Here is an 18,786-nt window from a genome sequence, read left to right on the forward strand (position 1 = left end):
GTCCAAGGGACTCTCAAGAGTCTTCTCCAACACCACAGTTCAAAAGCATCAATTCTGCGGCGCTAAGCTTTCTTCACCGTCCAACTCTCACATCCATACATGACCACTGGAAAAACCATAGCCTTGACTAGATGGACTTTTGTTGGCAAAGTAATGTCTCTGCTTTTAAACATGCTATCTAGGTTGGCCATAACCTTCCTTCCAAGGAGTAAGCGTCTTTTAATTTCATGGCTGCAGTCACCATCAGCAGTGATTCTGGAGCCCAAAAAAGTAAAGTCTGACACTGTTTCCACTGTTTCCCCATCTATTTCCCATGGAGTGATGGGACCAGATGCCATGATCTTAGTTTTCTGAACGTTGAGCTTTAAGCCAACTTTTTCACTCTCCTCCTTCACCTTCATCAAGAGGCTCTTTAGTTCTTCTTCACTTTCTGCCATAAGGGTGGTGTCATCCGCATATCTGAGGTTATTGATATTTCTCCCGGCAATCTTGATTCCAGCTTGTGTTTCTTCCAGCCCAGGGTTTCTCATGATGTACTCTGCATATAAGTTAAATAAGCAGGGTGACAATATACAGCCTTGACGTACTCCTTTTCCTATTTGGAACCAGAGTTCCTTGGAATGTAATCTAGGGCATGTCACAGAAATGTTTAGAGACCTATTATTTCAGACTGCATGAATCGTAGCAAACTTCCAATGACTGCACATAGAAAGGGATCCACCATACTGTAATGTGAGTCAGCGTCGTCTCAGAGTTGTCAGCTATCTTGTTGCTTGTCAAAAATCATGAACACTCTGCTTTCCATGAGTTTCAGTAGGTTCGCTCAAACACAATGTCAAAAGCCCCCAAATGGGGCTTAGGATGGGAAATGTGGAAAAGGGATGTTTGCAGTCACCAGAGTAGCTTAAAAGGGTTATGAGGTGCTCCTGGTTCCCACAGAAAATGTCTTTCCTGCATGAATAGTCAGTGATTAAGATTGTGAAACCTCTCTAACAGAAGCAGAACTTACCACGTTCCATCTTCTGCCAGGACAGTGTATGCCCCTCAGAATCTGACATGTGTGCAGAGGGACCAGCTTATCCCTGATATAAAGGTTTGGGATTCCATGATCTCATCTTCTTGCTGGAAAATGGTTTATCATTTCACCTGTAAATTATCGCAACAGTATATACACAGGGAATTGAGATTTGTCTTTGGAAAAATACTTGTTAAATGGTTATTATTAAATGTTATTAATAATAATTTTATAGTTTTTCAAGGGAAGTGGCAGAAATGGTTCTAGAGAAATTTATCTGTGACAGCGAGGGAAAAGAAATCAATGAAGTTTGAGTAAGAGTCACTGAGTCTGAGAAGTCAGACAATGAAGCCGAGACCTCAAGGCTTGCTGAGACCTTAGCCACACTCAGAGTTTGGTTCAAAAATGTGACTTTTTTAATATTTGAAAACATGATGCATTAACAGTTTGGAGGGAAAGGTAAAGACAATATTTAAAAAGAGTTGCCAGTTAGGTAAAAATGAATAAAGAAATTGTGCTGTTGTGTACTTACTAACCTATAAATGTTCAGTTAGCACTAAAAAGGATTTGGGTACAAGAGTAGCTGCATGACATCCATTGGAAATAAGACTGCCAGCTGTTCTGTGTAGAGAGCACATGTTCTGTGTCCTGTATTGATGCTGTCAGACACCCTAAATATTCTGATTTCAGCTTTTTTTTTTTTTTAACATTACAAGACGTTAGCAGTTAGAGGTATTTTTCTCTCACTGTAATTGCCAATGAAATAATTTAGGGGAAACATTAGCTTATAAACATGTCCCCATAAACAACCTTCTCGACAATGCCTTATGGTCTCTTCTGAGAGTCTGGCTAAGAAAGAACAAAAGAGGGGACTGAGAATTAATGTGTTTATTTTTCATAAGTGGAAGGCAAAGACTGTTGCTTTAGCCAAATTCCAAAATCTTGAACAAGAAAACACAATTAGAGATAACTTCAGATAATCTGTGAAAACCAGTCAGCAACAGCAGCCTCACGCCAGTAAACTCAAGCTTCCAGAAATTAGCAAATAATTGACAGTGCCAACCTTCTAGAATTCAGCCAACAGTGTTCCGGCCCCTAGGTAACAACCAATCAGCAAGTGCCTCACTATAGCAACCCCACTTCGAAAGTTTCCAAGTCAACAGTACTGAGCCCAGTAATACTCCTGGAAGTTCATCTGTCCTTAAACTGCCCATTTTTGAAAGTGCCAACTCCTGAATGCCAGACTTCCCATTTTGAAGTGACTGCCTGACAACTAGAGCTCTTCCTTGTAGGCAGGCAAACAGGTAGTTCTCCCCTTTTTCTTTGTATTAGATACCAAGTTCAATTCACTGTTGTTTCACAATTTTGCAAACATTTCAAAGGCCCAGCCTTTTAACTCTCAGTTATGAGTTTGGACTTGTGACAAACTGACACACATGGGAGACTGAAAAAGCAATGTTTTCTATTCTTGCTCACCTTGCTGTTATCTATTTTTTTGTATAAACTGAATATAAAAATGCAAGTATACATTTTTTTGTGATAGATTTTGTGAAGAGTGGATATTTCTTAAATGTGGTAAAAGTCCTCTTCAAGGTCTCTGAATGGTATGCAACTATTCATTCAATATTGAAAATGATGGACAACATTATAGTGAAACATGAGAGCTGTATGATTTCTTCAACCAGTATAAAAGCAACTGAAAAAGTAATTGGTAAGAAAAATTCAGATTAACAAGGTTAAAAAAGAAATAGAAGTTGTGAGGACCTTCCACACTGATTATCATCAGTCCTCCAGCTCATACTACTGTTGAGCCTGTATCTCATTAATCAACATTCAATGGGGAAGGGAACATAATAAACTGGATGCATCCACTGTAAAAGCTGTGTAACAGCCTATTATGTTTACTGTGGAAGTCCCACCAAGGTCTGGTCTGCAACGCCTGTCACCGCAGACCCCAGCCTTCATGGGTGCAGTACCACAGACGTCCCCTGTGCCTTGCTTCTCAAGGACAACTTGAGTCCTTGAAGATGTGGTAAATCAGCAGTGGGTCTAAACTCTGCTTTGTGTTGAGTTTCTTGGCTTTTCGTTCTCAGTTTGACACCTGGAATTTGTTGTTAGTTCCTAGTTGTTTGAGATACTTGGAGGATCAGGCCATTCCTTTTCAAACCTTTTTTGTTGTCCTTTGAGATACTGGTTATTGTTTTCTGTGCTGTCGAAAAGTGTAGTTTTGTTGTGAGTTGCATCATGGCGGGAACAGAAGTAGTGCCCTATAAGCCTGTTCAGACCAGCTTCACAGACCAATGGGTTTGCAGTTCTCATAGTATTGGAGGCTACATGACAAATTGTCCTGTGGGTCACCAACAAACCAAATGAGGTCTCCTTCCATCTGGAAGCTGTTGTATAGTAGTGTGAGCTGGGCAGTGTTATAGAGAGAACATTCTCTCCAGTACCCACATGTCAGGGGGATCACTGTGGGTCTGTGGGGTAAGGACGCCAAACATCAGGTTAGGAAACTAAGGTCCACAAGAGTTACACTCCTAGTGACCACTGCCTGGCCTCGGGGTTGTCTGAGCCTGAATCTTCGCTCCTCTGAAAAATCCCTGTATTTCCTATTCCTGTTACAATCCTAATTCTGTGCCTGTCTTGCTGAATAGGATAACTGTACCAAGGATGACTTAAGCTCTCAGTGACCACTCAGGGGAACACCTGATTTGAACAAAAAGGTTCATTTGAGAGATACCTTTGAAAATGAAGGAATTCTTTAAATAACTAGAATTCTCAGGCCCAATGGATAGCCTTTTTTATTAGTACACAGAGACCCCCAAATTCAATTCTGAAATAAAAGTTACATCGCTAAAGATTCCTTGGCCAAACCTACTGAGCAAGCAGACAAGCTTCAGCAGGAACAAGGGAGACTCAATGCCCTGTAAACCTGCCGTCTCCATGTCCTCCAGCTGCCTCCCACACTGGGCTCTCTCCCCTCCCACATCCGGAGCGCTCCTTTCCCACATCCGGGGCCCTCCCCCTACATCCGGCTCGCTCTCCTCCCACATCCGGGGCCCTCCTCCTACATCTGGCTCTCTCTCCTCCCACATCCGGCGCTCTCTCCTCCCACATCCGGCTCTCCTCCCACATCCCGGGCTCTACCCCTACATCCAGCCCTTTCCCGTCGCACATTCAGCTCTCTGTCCTGCCCCTTATCCTTCTGATCTCTCTTCTTAGCCCCTCTCCCCTTGCTCTTTTCCTTGCTGACTCCCTACAGTTAAGAAAAAGTCAGATTGACACTGTTTGCAGCCGCAAATTAAGGATTTGTTGTGGGGCACTAACCAAGGGAATGAGGGACAAGACTAGGTCCACTGCAAGTTGGGTCTTCGAGTTCGGGGTTTTTAGAGGGGAAGAACAAAGAAGCTGGGGTTGATCACCATCTTGTGACATTTCTTAATCACAGTTTCAGGAATAAGGATGCCTATGGTTTATGATTCTCTGGTCTGGGGGTCCATGACCTAGAAGTTCTGTCAGCTCGTCTTGTCCTGGAGAAACACCCCGGTCTGTACATTAACAATGATATCAACAACAGTAATTTTAGTCATCTGACTGGCTGGTTAAGTGTTCAGTTAGCACAAGATTTTGGTAAGAGCGGAAAAGAAAGGGAACAGTTTTGGATAGAGAGGTTAATCATAAACTCAGCAGGGGAACTTGGTTTAGTGGGACTCAAGTTTCACCACCTTTTCTCAACAGCTCTCTTAAAACCCCAAATGCCAGTTACCTCTAAAGATCAATGCCATTCACGAGTCAGAAATGCAAGAAATTGTAGATTTTAAACCTTGGATGTAAGCCGAATTAAGAGGTATAAGTAAAGACTCTCTTCAACCTAAGGAAGATCAGCAATTATTAAAAATCTTTAGAATCCTTAAAAAAATTTTTTTAATAATTCTTTATGGTACATCTAATCAAGGTCACCGAACTTATACAACCTGGTTAGAAGCTAAGATAGTAAATCAAAGGTGGCAAGAACTGACTGGACTGATCAGGAAGGGACCAACAGGAGTTCTGTTTCCACAATAAACCTGGAGGTCATAGAAACGTCAGGAGAGTAGGTCCAAGTCTCTTAAAAGCCACAGCAAAAGTTGATTGTATAATAACTTAATCATTAAAACAAAGATATTTTTAATCCATAGGAGATTGTTACAACAGACTAGAAAAAATTCCTAATTTCCACAGTTGGGAGTCACAGAGGTGCTGATGTAAGAGCATCTGTTTCATGTCATTTTACAATGATGTTAAGCTTCAGCTTGAAGAAAGTGAAAGCGAAGTCACTCAGTCGTGTCTGACTCTTTGCGACCCCATGGACTATAGCCTACCAGGCTTCCCCGTCCATGGGATTTTCCAGGCAAGGGTACTGGAGTGGGTTGCCATTTCCTTGGAGACCTAATACAAAAACAGAATTTAAAAGTTGTCCCATCTCATGAAAAACTAACATAAAGAAAATCCCTCAAATCAGGGCAGTCAGGGTGCTCTGAGGAAGGAACAGCGCCCAATAACTTGCCATATTCTTTAGCACTAAACATGAGTTAACTATAGATGGTCATCCTCATCAGTTCCTGGTAGATATGGGACTACTTTTTCTACATTAAACACCAACAGCTTAGCCCAATGTCGTCCTAAGAGTAGAAGATATTTCAAATAACCCACAGACTTGCCCCATTTCAAGAGTAACACCTGGGTCACTGACTGAAAAATTATGTGCCTTCCTCTGACTACCTCTACAAATTTAATAGGAAGAGACTTGTTAAATTATACACTGCTCAATATCCTAATTACAAGGGAAATTTTAAAAACAAAAATATTTTGAACTAGATAAAAATTAAAATGCTACATATAAAAATTGATGTGATATAACCAAATTAAATGATTAGAAGGAAACATAAAGCTTTAAAGTTTATTACAAAAGAAGAATGATATCAGTAACCTACCTTCCATGTTAAAAAACTTGGAAAATAAGACAAAACTAGTCACAAGGCAAGCATTAGAAAAGGAAATAAAAAAGATTAGAACAAAACATTGAAACAGAACACAGAAAAAAAAATTTTTTTAGAAATCAATGGAAAAAAAACTCTTTCTTTCAAAAGATCAACAAAATTGACAAAACTCTAGGTTGGCTGACAAAAAAAAATGACAAGGTAACAAAATCAGGAGTGAAGACACTATTGATCCTACAGAAATTAAAATCATAAAGGAATATTATAAACAATCCTAATCCTCTCAAATGAGACAATTTAGTTAAAATGGACAAATTCCTAGACAGATACCAATTATCAATTCTGACACAAAGAATTTATATAGAAATATACTAAGTAGTTTTTACTGATATACAACATGATCCAGTGGGATATGTCCTAGGAAATACAAGGTTGGTTTAACATTTGAATATCAATTAATGAAATATACCATATAAATAAGACACAAGAAAAAAGCCCCCACAGCCATATGATGATTATCACAATAAATGGAAAGAACTGGAACAGTGGGTCTAGAAATACATTAACACTAATATAGTCAAGTGATCTTTAAAAAGTGAGCAAAGGCTAAGGAATGGAGAAAGGATAGTCTTTTCAAAAAATAGGGTTTAAAAAAGTGATCGAGACACGAATCTTCCACTTTTCACAAATATTTTCGGAAAATGGATAATAAACCTAAATACAAAACTACAGAACATCTAGAAGATAAAACAGGAGATAATGAAGACCTTTAGGTATGGCAAGGAGTTTTTAGCTACAATACCAAAAGCACAATCCATTAAAGAAAAACTGAGTATCTTGGACTTGACGAAAATTTAAAATTTCTGCTCTGAAAGCAAAAGACACTGTTTTAAAAGAATATGAAAAGATACTCGTCATAAGTCATTACAGAATTGCAGTTAGAGCAGCAACAACATGCTATTACTACACACCTATCTGGCAAAAATCCAAAACACTGACACCACCAAATGCTGACGAAGACACAGAGTAACAGAATTCTTATCTATTGCTACCGGGAATGCAAAATGATTTTTTGCAGCCATTTTGGAACACAGTGTCTTACAAAACTAAACATACTCTTAACTGGACTTCCCTGGTGGTCTAGTGGTTAAGCATTTGCATGGCAATGTGGGGGACACGGGTTCAGTACTTGGTCTGGGAAGAATCCCACTGAACACCTAGGCCTGTGCACAACTACTGAGACTGTGCTGCAACTACTGAAGCCCACAAGCCTAGAGCCTGTGCTCTGCAACAGGAGAAGCCACCTAAGTGGGACACCGCACACAACAAAAAGAGTAGCCTCTACTTGCCACAAGTAGAGAAAGCCTGTGTATGACAATGAAGACACAGCACAGCCAAACAAATGAAAAAGTTAAAGAGAGAACATATTCTTACTATTACCCAGCAAATCATACTCCTTGGCTTGAACCCAAATGAACTGAATACTTACGTCCATTTACACACAATGTATAGTGCTGGTTCATTCATAAATGCCAAAACTTGGAAGCAATCAAGATGTTCTTCAGTCAGTGAATGGATAAGCAGACTGTGGTACATCCATACAATGGAATATAATTCAATGATAACTAATACACAAATCTCCACAGCTGCTTTATTGGTAACAGCCAAACCAGAAATAACCCAAACATCCAGTAACAGGTGAATGGATAAAAGAACAATTGTAGTATATCCATACAATGGAATAGTACTCAACAAATGAATAACTGATACATGCAATAATATGGCTTAACGTCAAAAAAGTTATGGTTGGTGAAAAGTGCCGGAGTCCCCACTCTGCGTAAAGTATATAATTCTGTTTAGATGAAATTCTAGAATATGCTTGCTACTACTTGTGAATTGTGGGAAAGGGGGGTTAGAAAGGACAAGGAGGAAAGGATTATAAGGGGACCCAAGGAATCTCCTGGCTGTGTCGGATATCTCCATTATCTTGATATATGGTCTCATCAGTATATACACATGCTGAAACATAAAACGTTTTACACTTTACATACATGCCATTTATTTCACGTCACCATACCTCAACAAAGATGTTAAGAACTAAATATTCCCCATAAATATCCACATTTACCATTCCTCTTGGAAAGTCCCATCTGCCAACTGTTCTGGTTCTACCATATCCCTCTCCACACAATTTAGGAGCATAAGCCCTGCCTCAGGATCAGCAAAAACGGCAGAGCAATGAAGTCCACGTCCTTAGTCACTAGGAATGCTGGCTGGTCAGAGAGCCCGAGCCTTGGATCTCTCTTCTGTCACTGCTGGGGTTCCTGCCTGTGCAGTGATGGCCAGAACATCAACAGCCCAGGGAGGTACAGGAATCCACAAACCTTTATTTACTGAGTCAGTGTGTTGGCCACAGGAGACTCAGAGGTGTGAAGGCCCTGAGAATTTCTGTATACTTTCAAGCCATAGAGCCAAAATCGCAGGGACATAGAGAGACGCCACCTTAAGAACAGACACCCATCCTCTCACAAGCCTCAGTCATCCCCACTCCATTATCTCAGTGTCTCTGTACCAACGATGATTTCCACCTTTGCTGGTGTGAGTCCTATAATCTTGAACAAGGACAGAGCACACTGATTGCATTCATAAGGCCTTCTCCAGTGTGAAGTTTCTGGGCGTTAAACAAGTGTAACAGACGCAGCTAAAGGGTCACCAAAACTGTTGCATTCATGAGGTTCCTCTCCAGGGTGAGCTTTCTGGTGCCGAACAAGATGGGAGCTTCTGCTATAGGCCTTCCCACATTCACTGCACACGTAAGGCTTTTCTCCAGTGTGAACTCTCTGGTGTAGAATGAGGCTAGAGTTGCGGCTAAAGAATTTCCCGCATTCACTGCACTCATAAGGTCTCGCTCCAGTGTGAACTTTCTTGTGTTGAACAAGGTGGGAGCTACTAATGTAGGCTTTTCCGCATTCACTACACACATAAGGCCTTGCTCCACTGTGAACTCTCTGGTGTAGAATGAGGCTGGAATTGTGGCTAAAGCATTTCCCACATTCACTGCATTCATAAGGCTTCGCTCCAGTGTGAATTCTCTGGTGCACAATGAGGTTGGAGCTATGGCTAAAGAATTTCCCACAGTCATTGCACTCATAAGGCCTTTCTCCAGTGTGGATTTTCCGGTGCTGCACAAGTGTATCTTTACGGCTAAAGGCCTTTCCACACTCACTGCACTCAAAAGGCCGTGCGCCAGTGTGAATTATCTGGTGCTGAACAAGTGTGTCTTTGCAGCCAAAAGCCTTCCCACATTTGCCGCACACATAAGACTTTGCTCCTGTGTGGACTCTCCTATGTTTAATGAGGCTGGAGTTATGGCTAAAGAATTTTCCACATTCAATGCACTCATAAGGCCTCGCCCCAGTGTGAATTCTCCAGTGCTCAATAAGGTGAGAGCTTTGGCTAAAGAATTTTCCACATTCACTGCACTCGTAAGGCCTTTCCCCAGTGTGAAATCTCTGGTGCTGCACAAGTGTGTCTTTACGACTGAAGGCCTTCCCACATTCACTGCACTTATAAGGCCTTTCTCCAGTGTGAATTCTCTGGTGTTGAACGAGGTGAGAGCTTCTGCTGTAGGCTTTTCCACATTCGGTGCAGTCATAAGACCTTTCTCCAGTGTGAACTCTCTGATGCTGCACAAGTGTGTCTTTGCGGCTGAAGGCCTTTCCACATTCACTGCACATGTATTGTCTTTTGCCAGTGTGAAATTTCTGGTGAGTTTTTAGGTGAGACAGGTGAATGAAGGCCTCTCCACACTCCTTACACACATGTGATGTTTCCCCACCATGAAGTTTTCTGTGATGCCTAAGAGTGGATTTCTCCTTGGAGAGATTTCCACAAGGTAGGCACCTAAAGGATCGCGCTTCAACCGCCGGAGTCACCTGGCTGTTGAGGAGAGTGAAGGCGTTCATGAAGGCTATCTCATCATCAGTGCAACTGAAAAGCATCAGTTTATCACCATGTCCCTGGTGTCGCCTGAGATTGGACTTGTGTGCAAATGATTCCACAAACTCAGCTGTTCTGCGTGGACTCAGTCCACTGTGAGTGCTCTGGTTCTGGAAGAGGCTAGAGCTCTCCAGCACATCCATTCCCTTCCCCCTGCAAGTAAAGGGTCTCCCTAACTCGTGGACGGCACAGCTCTTCACGCGCGAGGCCTCATCACCAACCCCCTGGACGGGATCGTTCCCACAATGTGGTTTCTGGTGCTGATGAAAGTTTTCACTCAACAGGAATCCTCGCCCACAGGGGTCACGTGTGTCCAGGCTCTGTGCAGGGCATGAACCCTGGCGTTGAGCCAGGTGGAAAATGTCTTTCAAGAGCGGGTCATCTCTCTCACACAGATAGACTTTCTGGATAAGTGGAGAGGACCCAGGAGTCCTGACCTCTGACGCTCCTTCTACACAAACGCTCTGCTCAGAAGGGGCCTCCTCATTGTCTGCTTCACACCAACAACCTGAAAGCAAAGAAATGCCAGTGAAGGACCTGCTGGCTTTGGTGGGAAACAGCAAGACCATCACCTCTGTGTGTGTGTGACACACCAATGAGAGTCCTTGGGCTTTTGCAGGATGAAGGGGCCAGGATCAGGGTAAGGAAGGACTCATGGTCAGTCCTGGGCCTTGGAAGGTATAGAGGACGTCCAGTGATGGGTACAGACACAATGATGGTGGCCAGTACTGGAAGCAGAGGTGAGGTCTCCAACTCACTCCTCTACAAAGGGTTTCAGCAGGGCCTTGGCTTTTGGGGTCAGGTGAGCCTAGTGCAGAAGGCTGTGTCCAGGCTCAGGAAAATCTGATTGCAAGTAAGTAGCTGGCTCTTCTGGACTACGTACAGATACGTGCACAACTTGTGACATGTTAAAGCAGCCAGTGTTACAGAGCACTTCGGAGTAAGCTGAGGAGAATGAGTGACAGAGGCCAGAGAGGTGGGAAAACAGCCAAGGGAAGGAAGACAGAGGAGAAACGCCAAGTGCAATGAATGGTGAGGAAAGGGAGAAGTGAGGTACTGCTAAGGGCCTTGGCAAGAAAACACTGGTGAACAGGCTGACGGTACAAAGTGAACCCTGCCCCCAGATGGTTCTCTCAGTTCCTGTGTGGCAGTGCTAGGCTCTCTCTGGCCTCTCAGTGTGGCTGGAGTCAGGTCCACCCACAGGCACCCAGCGCTTTCTGCCTCTCTGCCACTGGGCAACTACATGGGATCTGGAAGGTGGAAGTTGTGGGGAAAAAAAGGGGGGGAGAAAATAACAACGTTCTGGATCAGCCCTACTCCAATTAAAAAAAAAAAAAAGCAGGGCAAATGAAAGGCCCAGAAAGACTCATCCCACAAAGAAGAGAAAATGTTAAAAAACAAAAACCCAAAGGACGACTTGCCCGGACACCCCTGTGCCCTCCACAAGCAGTGACTACGTCAGCACCTATAACTCCTGGCACAGTCCGTCCCCAACAACGTCAGCAGGAGCCCTGAATTCCTAACCTTATCCAGAAAGGCTTTGGGCAGCAGGTGTTGGGACTGCTCAGGGAGGGGACACCACCAGGGCCCATCCACAGCCCCTACCCTGGGAACCAAGACGGGAGAGAGAACAGCCCCTAATTTGGCAGGACAGGAAGAACTGCCCCCAGGCACCAGGGAAAAACCAAACCCAAGGACACTGCAGCAGGCGTGTGGGCCTGTGCAGGCAGCCTCTTCGATGGTCCGGGAAGACCTGTCACCTGGTGTTCCTGCCCTCGCGTGAGCCACTTCCCTCGATGGAGGCTGCACTGACTGATCCATTTCTAAGAACAGAACAGGAAAAAATGATGGGATCACTGTTTCCAGGTCAGGTTAGAAAAAGACCAGCTACTGTCCTGGACATTCTCTCTGCTCAGAGAGAAGGCTCCTTCCCTGCGGTGAGATGCGCTACAGAAAGGCTACGGTGATAAGGAAGCCAGGGGGCCTCTTACCGATAGCCAGCAAGGAACTAACGCTTACAGTCCAACAAGCCACAAGAAATGACCTCTTGGAAACACAAAACATGAGTAAGTTTGTGAGTAAGATCCTCCCGAGAATGGCCTTCAGATGAGAACGGTTTGGCTGGGAGCTTGACTGAAGCTTCATGAGAGACCCTGAGCCAAAGGCACCAGGTAAAGCTGTGACGAGTTCCTGACACGCTGAAACTTACATAAGGCCTTTTTATTGTTTTATGTCACTTACTTTTGGAGTAGTTTGACATGTACCACTAGATAACTGAAACGGGGACTTACCCAAGGTGGCCACGTGTGCGAAGTTCTCCAGCATCACATCACGGTACAGGAGTCTCTGAGCTTCCTCCAGCAGCTCCCACTCCTCCCGGGAGAAGTACACGAACACATCCTCGAAGGTCACACCGCCCTGCCACGATGGGGACAGCTGAGCCCTCAGACAACAGGACTCCCCAGGCCCCCCACTCACCTCCCGCGCCCTGGCTCCCCTGCTCCCCAGCCTCCCCAGTCGGAGGCGATACTCGGCTGTGACACCACTCCCGCCTGCCCTCTCCTGTCCCTCTTATCACCGTGTGCAGCCCAGAGCAAAATTAGGCAGGTGGGCAGACAAGACTATGGAAGCCACGGGTCCAGCAAGAAGGGCACCAAACCCTCTCCCATTGGCATCCTCCTGACCATGCCTCCCAGAAACAACTTTAAGGGCATCAGTGCATGCTCCTCCCACCATGTACATCACTCTGAACCACACCTTCCTCATATCTGGGGTCCCCCTCCATTAAGACTGAAAACTTTCCAGTCCACACCTCCAAGGCACGCCCCACCCCTGAAGCCACTCTGCACACAGCATCCAGGAAGAACTCCTTTGTGTTTGACAGGCAGCACTGCCACCCCAGTGCCAACAAGACACCCAGTCCTCAGTGCCCAGTTGTGACTTTCTTTGCCACCATCAACACTTCTGTGGACCACTGCAGTAGCCTCCTCCCTAATGCCCACACTCCATTCTCAACCAGACTGTAGCCAGAGGGAGCCTGTTAAGATCTGATTCAGCGCATCTCTCTTCTGCTCCAAATCTTCCATGTCTTTTGTGCATGCTACACGTTCAGTCACTTAGTCGAGTCTGCCTCTTTGGGACCCTAAAGACTGCAGCCCGCCCGGTTCCTCTGTCTATGGGATTTCCCAGGCAGGACTACTGGAATGGGTTGCCATTCCCTCCTCCAGGGGATCTTCCCGACCCAGGGATTCAACCCGTGTCTCGCGTCTTCTACACTGCAGGCAGACTCTTTACCACTGAGGCATCTGGGAAACCCATGTCTTCCATCACCTTCAAAGCAGAAGCCCAGCTCTGCCACTGAGGCATCTGGGAAGCCCGTGTCTTTCATCACCTTCAAAGCAGAAGCCCGGCTCCTCAGCCTGCCATTCTTGCACGACTCCTGACCCTTTTCCCAACAGACAGAACTAAGACCGTGTCTCCTGAAGGACTCCCAACTCAATCTTACCTCTAAGCGTTTGCATAAGATGTTCCTGAGTCTAATACACCCATCCAGTCTTCCTCCTACTGGCTGCCCAAAGCAGGAACCTCTTCATATAACTCTTGGCTTAGATTCAGGGTGCTGGGCTAGAAAGGACCCCTCCTTTAAGGCCCAGGCCCCTAGACTCAAGCGCAGAGGGAGGGACAGGTGAAGAGTCCCAGAACATCAATACATCTCATCAGAAAACCTCCATCGGCCCTTCTTTAAAAACATACAAAATTCACACACTTCTCTAACGTCCACAGCCACACTCTAGTCACCCACAATCAACACACTTGGGCTATAGCAGTCGACTCCCTCCTGGTCTCAAGTCCCACCCTCAGGCTTCCCCACTCTTTCCACTGTGATACCAGAGGGAGCCTGTTAACATCGACGTGAGATCACCTCCATTCTCTGTTATAATCCTTCCGTCGTTCCCCTCACCGTCAGAACAGAGCTCCAGCTCCCCAGGCTGCCATTCCAGTCCGACTCCTGACTGCCTGGTCTCTGTTTTCAGCACACACAGTCGCAGAGACCTGCCGTTTCCAGAACATGGCTAATTCATCCTTACTTCTAAGTGTTGGGGCTCCTAAGCCCTGGAAACCATTTCGCACCTCATCCCGTCAACACTGGGAACGGGGTCCTCCCCACGTATTCACCGTCCATGACCGCCCTTCACCGCCTTCTTACTCAAGAGAAGGGAGCGACGAAGGCCAAGTTCGGAAAGCCTGAGAATACACCATCCCCCACACCTGAGTCGGGAGGGCTTGAGGGACCCTCCACTCACCTGAGCCCAGTTCATAAGCGCCGCAGCCGCCATGGGGTCCTGTGAGCAGAACCAGGTCGAGAAGCTAGCGACTGGAGCCGGAGCAGCGGGACCCGCACACCCCCTGGGTGCGGTGGGCTCTGGACGACGCTCGAGCTCCGAGCCTTGGTTTCCTCCTGGTCAAAACGGCGCACGGGCTCCGGGTGCCGCCTCCGGAAGCTAACGAACACGGAGAGCGAGCGCGAAGGCCTGGGGAGGAGTGCAGCCCCCGCCCCCTGCTCCGCGCTAGGCGGCCAGTCCCTCGGCGGCGACCATGGATCGTAGTAACGACGCGGATGGAGGCCCCAACCTTACTACCGTCTTTTCCTATTCGCTTCCCAAGAGTCGCACGGAAAGCGAACCCCAGGCCGACTCGCAGGCTCCGCAGCCACTGTAGACAGTGCCGGCGCCCGCAAAATACGTCACGACCGTGACGCCGGAAGTCCCGCCTCTGAAAAGGCAGGCGGAAACGCGCATCTTCTGGGCTGCCCCCGGCGCGCAGCGGATGCGCCGCAGGACAGACATCTGGGTGAAGGAGTCTGTAGCCCACATCTAACCAGGGAAAGGGCCGATTTCAGGTTATCCCCGACAGCTGCGCGGAGGCAGGTGGAGAGAGAAAGGTGCGAGAAAAATTACGTCCTGAAGTACCAGAAGGTGTTAGCTGCTCAGTCGTGTCTGACTCTTTCTGACCCGTGGCCTGTAGCCCCCCAGGCTCCTCTGTCCATGGAGTTCTCCAGGCAAGGATACTGGAGTGGGTTGACAGTCCCTCCTCTAGGGAATCTTCCTGACCCAGGGATTGAACCCGAGTCTCCTGCGTTGCCATCTGAGCCATCCAGGAAGTGCCAGACCTCCTCATAAAGGCGACACGCCCAGATTTCTGTGATGACGTGTAGGAAAGCGGCGTCCTCCGACGTCTCCAGCAGGTGGAGCATTCTTTCATCCTGGGAGAGCTGCCTCACCTCTTGGGAGTTTGGGGGACTGAGATTTAAATTGAATGATGGAAGGGAAATCTCTGGTGGCCCAGTGGGTTAGGACTCTGCCCTTCCACAACGTTTGATCCCTAGTCCGGAACTACGAACCCCAAGTTATTCGCACGGCCAAAAAAAAAAAAAAGATAAATTGAAGATCGATATCCCTCTCTTGTGCAGTCTTCATGTAGAAACATGAAATGTTCCTGCTATTCGCTGATATCCAAAACGGGCTCAGCATCCCTTCTGAACTTGCTCAAAAAGCACATTCTGGGATCCAACCTACACTTTCTGACACAGAAACCCTGGGCGTGGGAATTGAAAGTCATGACCACCTCCCTGCCCCAACTACAGCAAGTAAAGTGGGAAAATACCTTCCAAATGGGAAGTGAGACAAGACCTGGTGCTGAACACACACAAGCTGTTACTGTTACTATTCATCATGACCACATTTTCTTACACATACAGCTAGACGAGGATGTCGGAGGCTCCTCTTTGCAGAATCACTGATCATATTTTTCAAAATATAAATACAATCAGTCTTGACTCACCAAGTAGCATTATAGGTAATGGCAAACATTTTGCATAGATCACAGCTGTATACCTGTAGGCTCATTCTATTTTTTAAAACAATAAATGCAGGCAGTTGTCATAAATTACTACATCTATTGTCAAACATGCATGTCTACAGACCATATGATTCAAAACGTAGAAGCATCAAGAGTAATTTCTATTAGATGTAAATGGGCAGTGGAGTTAACATAGTTTCGTATCATGGTTCACCGTGTAAGATGACATAAGAATCACTCATGCCTAATTCAGAAGAACAAACTCAGGCTCCTCCTGCCGTCCACAATAACCCTCAACAGGCAGAGCTGGTACTACTGTATGATCGTGAGATGACCCAGCCTGATGTCTAGTGGCTCAAGGTCATGGAATATGGTCCTCTTCAAGATAGCATCTTTCCATCACCTGGAGCTACAGCTCCCACTGGAGTAATAATTCCTGGGGCGGTGTGACAACTGGAACTATTGAGGTCCACAGAGGTACCCCAGGAAGGAGTATAAATGAGAAGATAAATTGAAGAAACATTTTTCACAATCACTCCAGCCCATTTCCATTGGCCAAAATTTATTTGCATCCTTCCAAGTTAAGTTAGGGAAGGTGGTGGGACATGCCTATCCTCCTGGGTGTCGAGAGGAGAAAAGAGCATTGGAGAACAAGTAGCCAGTTTTCTAGCACAAAATATTGATTAGATCACCAGATGCCCATCTTTATTATTCATCTACATTCTACACTCTTACATCCTCACTCATGTGACCAGATCATAATTTAAGCATGTTCCCATTGATGGTTGGGTTGGTTGTTTCAACTCTTGGCTGTTATCAATAAACTTGTTGTAAACTTTCACGTATATTTATCTTGGAGAAAAAAATGTCCTCATTTTAAATGGGTACATGCTTGGAATTGGATTTGCTTATTTCTAATTATACATATGTTGAAATTTAATCTTGACACATAAGAGTTAAAATTGAAATTAATGAAAGCACTGTGTAAGAATTAATTGGCTTGTGGAATTTGCAACAGAAACCATTGGATGTATCATTACCATTTGTAAACTGCATTGTGAGCAACTGCTCAGTCGTGTCTGAGCATGACTGGGATGTGCTGGGACTCTTTGTGACCCCACGGACTATAGCCCTCCAGGCTCCTCTGTCCAAGAAATTCTCTAGGCAAGAATACTGGAGTGGGGTGCCATTTCCTGCTCTGGGGAATCTTCCCAACCCAGGGATCGAACCCACGTCTCTTGCATTTCCTGCCCTGGCAAACGGATTTTTACCAGTGCGGCACCTCGGAAGCATGTCACACCCTTTGTATCAATAAAATTTGTAATCAACTTACATAATCTATATGCACTTTTTTCTTAAGAGCAGAGTTAAATGTTTATCATCGCATTCCACGTGTATGCATCTGATTATCTGCATTTGGGAATGCCCATGTAAACGTGTGTGTATGTGAGCAAATGAGCTGTTGTGTGTGTCTCTGAATGGTTCCACCTATTCATTACAGTCATTTGCACACCTGCATCTGCCAGCGTGGCTGTACAAAGGTGTCTACCTTTGCATCTCTCCATGTGCCCTCAGTGTACCTGTTCCTGCTGTCCTTGTGTTCTCCTGTGTAGCCTCTGTGTGTCCAGGAGTTTTTCTCTGGATGTTTCCATACTTCTTCCGAACACCAGTGCCCCGTGTCTGCATGTACGTATCTTTGTGCCACTGGATGCATCTGTGTTTTCCATGCACGTCCCTGTGAGCACCGTTCATGGTATGTATGGGACTTGTGAACACACGTATCTGGGTGTCCTATGCCTGTTTTCATGAGTGTGTGTGTCTTTGGTCAGTGTAAATATATCCTCTCTATTCTGTGTCCTGGTGGGTATCTGTGTGTACATCTGCGATCTGCATAGGATTTTGTATCCCGCATATGTGTCCAAATTGCACGTCTGCAGATTCATTTTTGTGGAGCCCTATGTGTGATGGTGTTGTAGTCTCCTGCTAGTCTCTGTAAGTCCGATGACCTCTCTGAGTGTGCCCTGCATGTGCCTGCCTCTGGGTGCCCATGACAAGGCGTCCATGCTGGACCCACGTCTCCTGCTCTGCACTAGCCTCGTCACCCTAAGGGAGTCTGTGAGTGCCACGTGGGCTCCGCAAACAGCTGGGCACTCCTAGAACAGGATCCCTGCAGGAGTATATGTGCCCTAGGCTTGTCCCAACTCAGAATTCACCTTCTCTGGGAGACCCCACTGACAAGCCCCTCAGGTGGGCCACCTCCATGCCCAGACCCTACCCTCAGAACTCCCTACACTGAACTTTCAATTTCTCACGTGCCTCAGGATCACCGTGTGCCCCACTCCCCATCGCTGCGCAGGAGGTTCCCTCTGCCTAGAATTCAGCGTGTGGGCTGATTTCTATCTGTATCTCAGGTTCAAATTACATGCCACGGAAAGGCTGTGATTGGAAGGGGGACAGTAGAGGTCAGGGGGCCCTGGGGATCAGGCAGCCGGTCTGACACTCACCTCTGAACTCTGGGTTTTTCCTGTTGAACACTGTTCCCCTAAAACGAAGACTGCCAGCTATTTCTCCAGCAAAGAGGGGCTTACACAGGATCAACTGAGAATTGTGATTTGGAGCCTGCAACAATGGCGCGCCACCAAGCAAGGACCTGCACAGCAAGAGGAGAACCCTTTTACAGAGGGGAAAGTGCATCAGGAGAAAGAGTCCAGGGCTTTTCCTTGACTGCGTCTTTTCCTGGAAGAAGAGGAAACTTTCTCCTTCCTGTTGGGCTCTGCGGTCGGTCAGCGGCAGGGTGTGAGAGCTCCCTCCTGCTGGTCTCCTGACTCTATTTAACCAAGGTTTCTATTTTACACAACAAACACTCAACCCCAAGCCTAAGTGACGTGGTTGGGGATGGGCATAGTGCAGACAAGTTGCAATTCCAATCAATCA

General features: G+C 46.0%; 1 protein-coding gene across 2 annotated transcripts in view; it reads right to left on the reverse strand.

The window, feature by feature from the left end:
- Positions 1-18,786, reverse strand: part of ZNF304 (zinc finger protein 304) — a 95,189-nt gene that overhangs the window by 70,713 nt on the left and 5,690 nt on the right. The window contains exons 4-8 of one of the 2 annotated variants that reach the window (XM_081512172.1): positions 18,357-18,502; positions 14,298-14,495; positions 12,285-12,411; positions 11,754-11,816; positions 8,692-10,501 (exon numbers count right to left, since the gene is read on the reverse strand). In XM_081512172.1, coding sequence (XP_081368298.1) covers positions 8,692-10,501; positions 11,754-11,816; positions 12,285-12,411; positions 14,298-14,330 — 2,033 coding nt within the window. In that variant the 5' untranslated portion in view covers positions 14,331-14,495; positions 18,357-18,502. Of the gene's footprint in view, positions 1-7,631; positions 10,502-11,753; positions 11,817-12,284; positions 12,412-14,297; positions 14,496-18,356; positions 18,503-18,786 lie in introns of those variants that run through there. The other variant, XM_081512173.1, reaches the window with a different exon arrangement.

This window comes from Giraffa tippelskirchi, chromosome 7 (genome assembly GCF_054371585.1).
Source record: "Giraffa tippelskirchi isolate mGirTip1 chromosome 7, T2T-mGirTip1v1.2.pri, whole genome shotgun sequence".
NCBI lineage: Eukaryota > Metazoa > Chordata > Mammalia > Artiodactyla > Giraffidae > Giraffa > Giraffa tippelskirchi.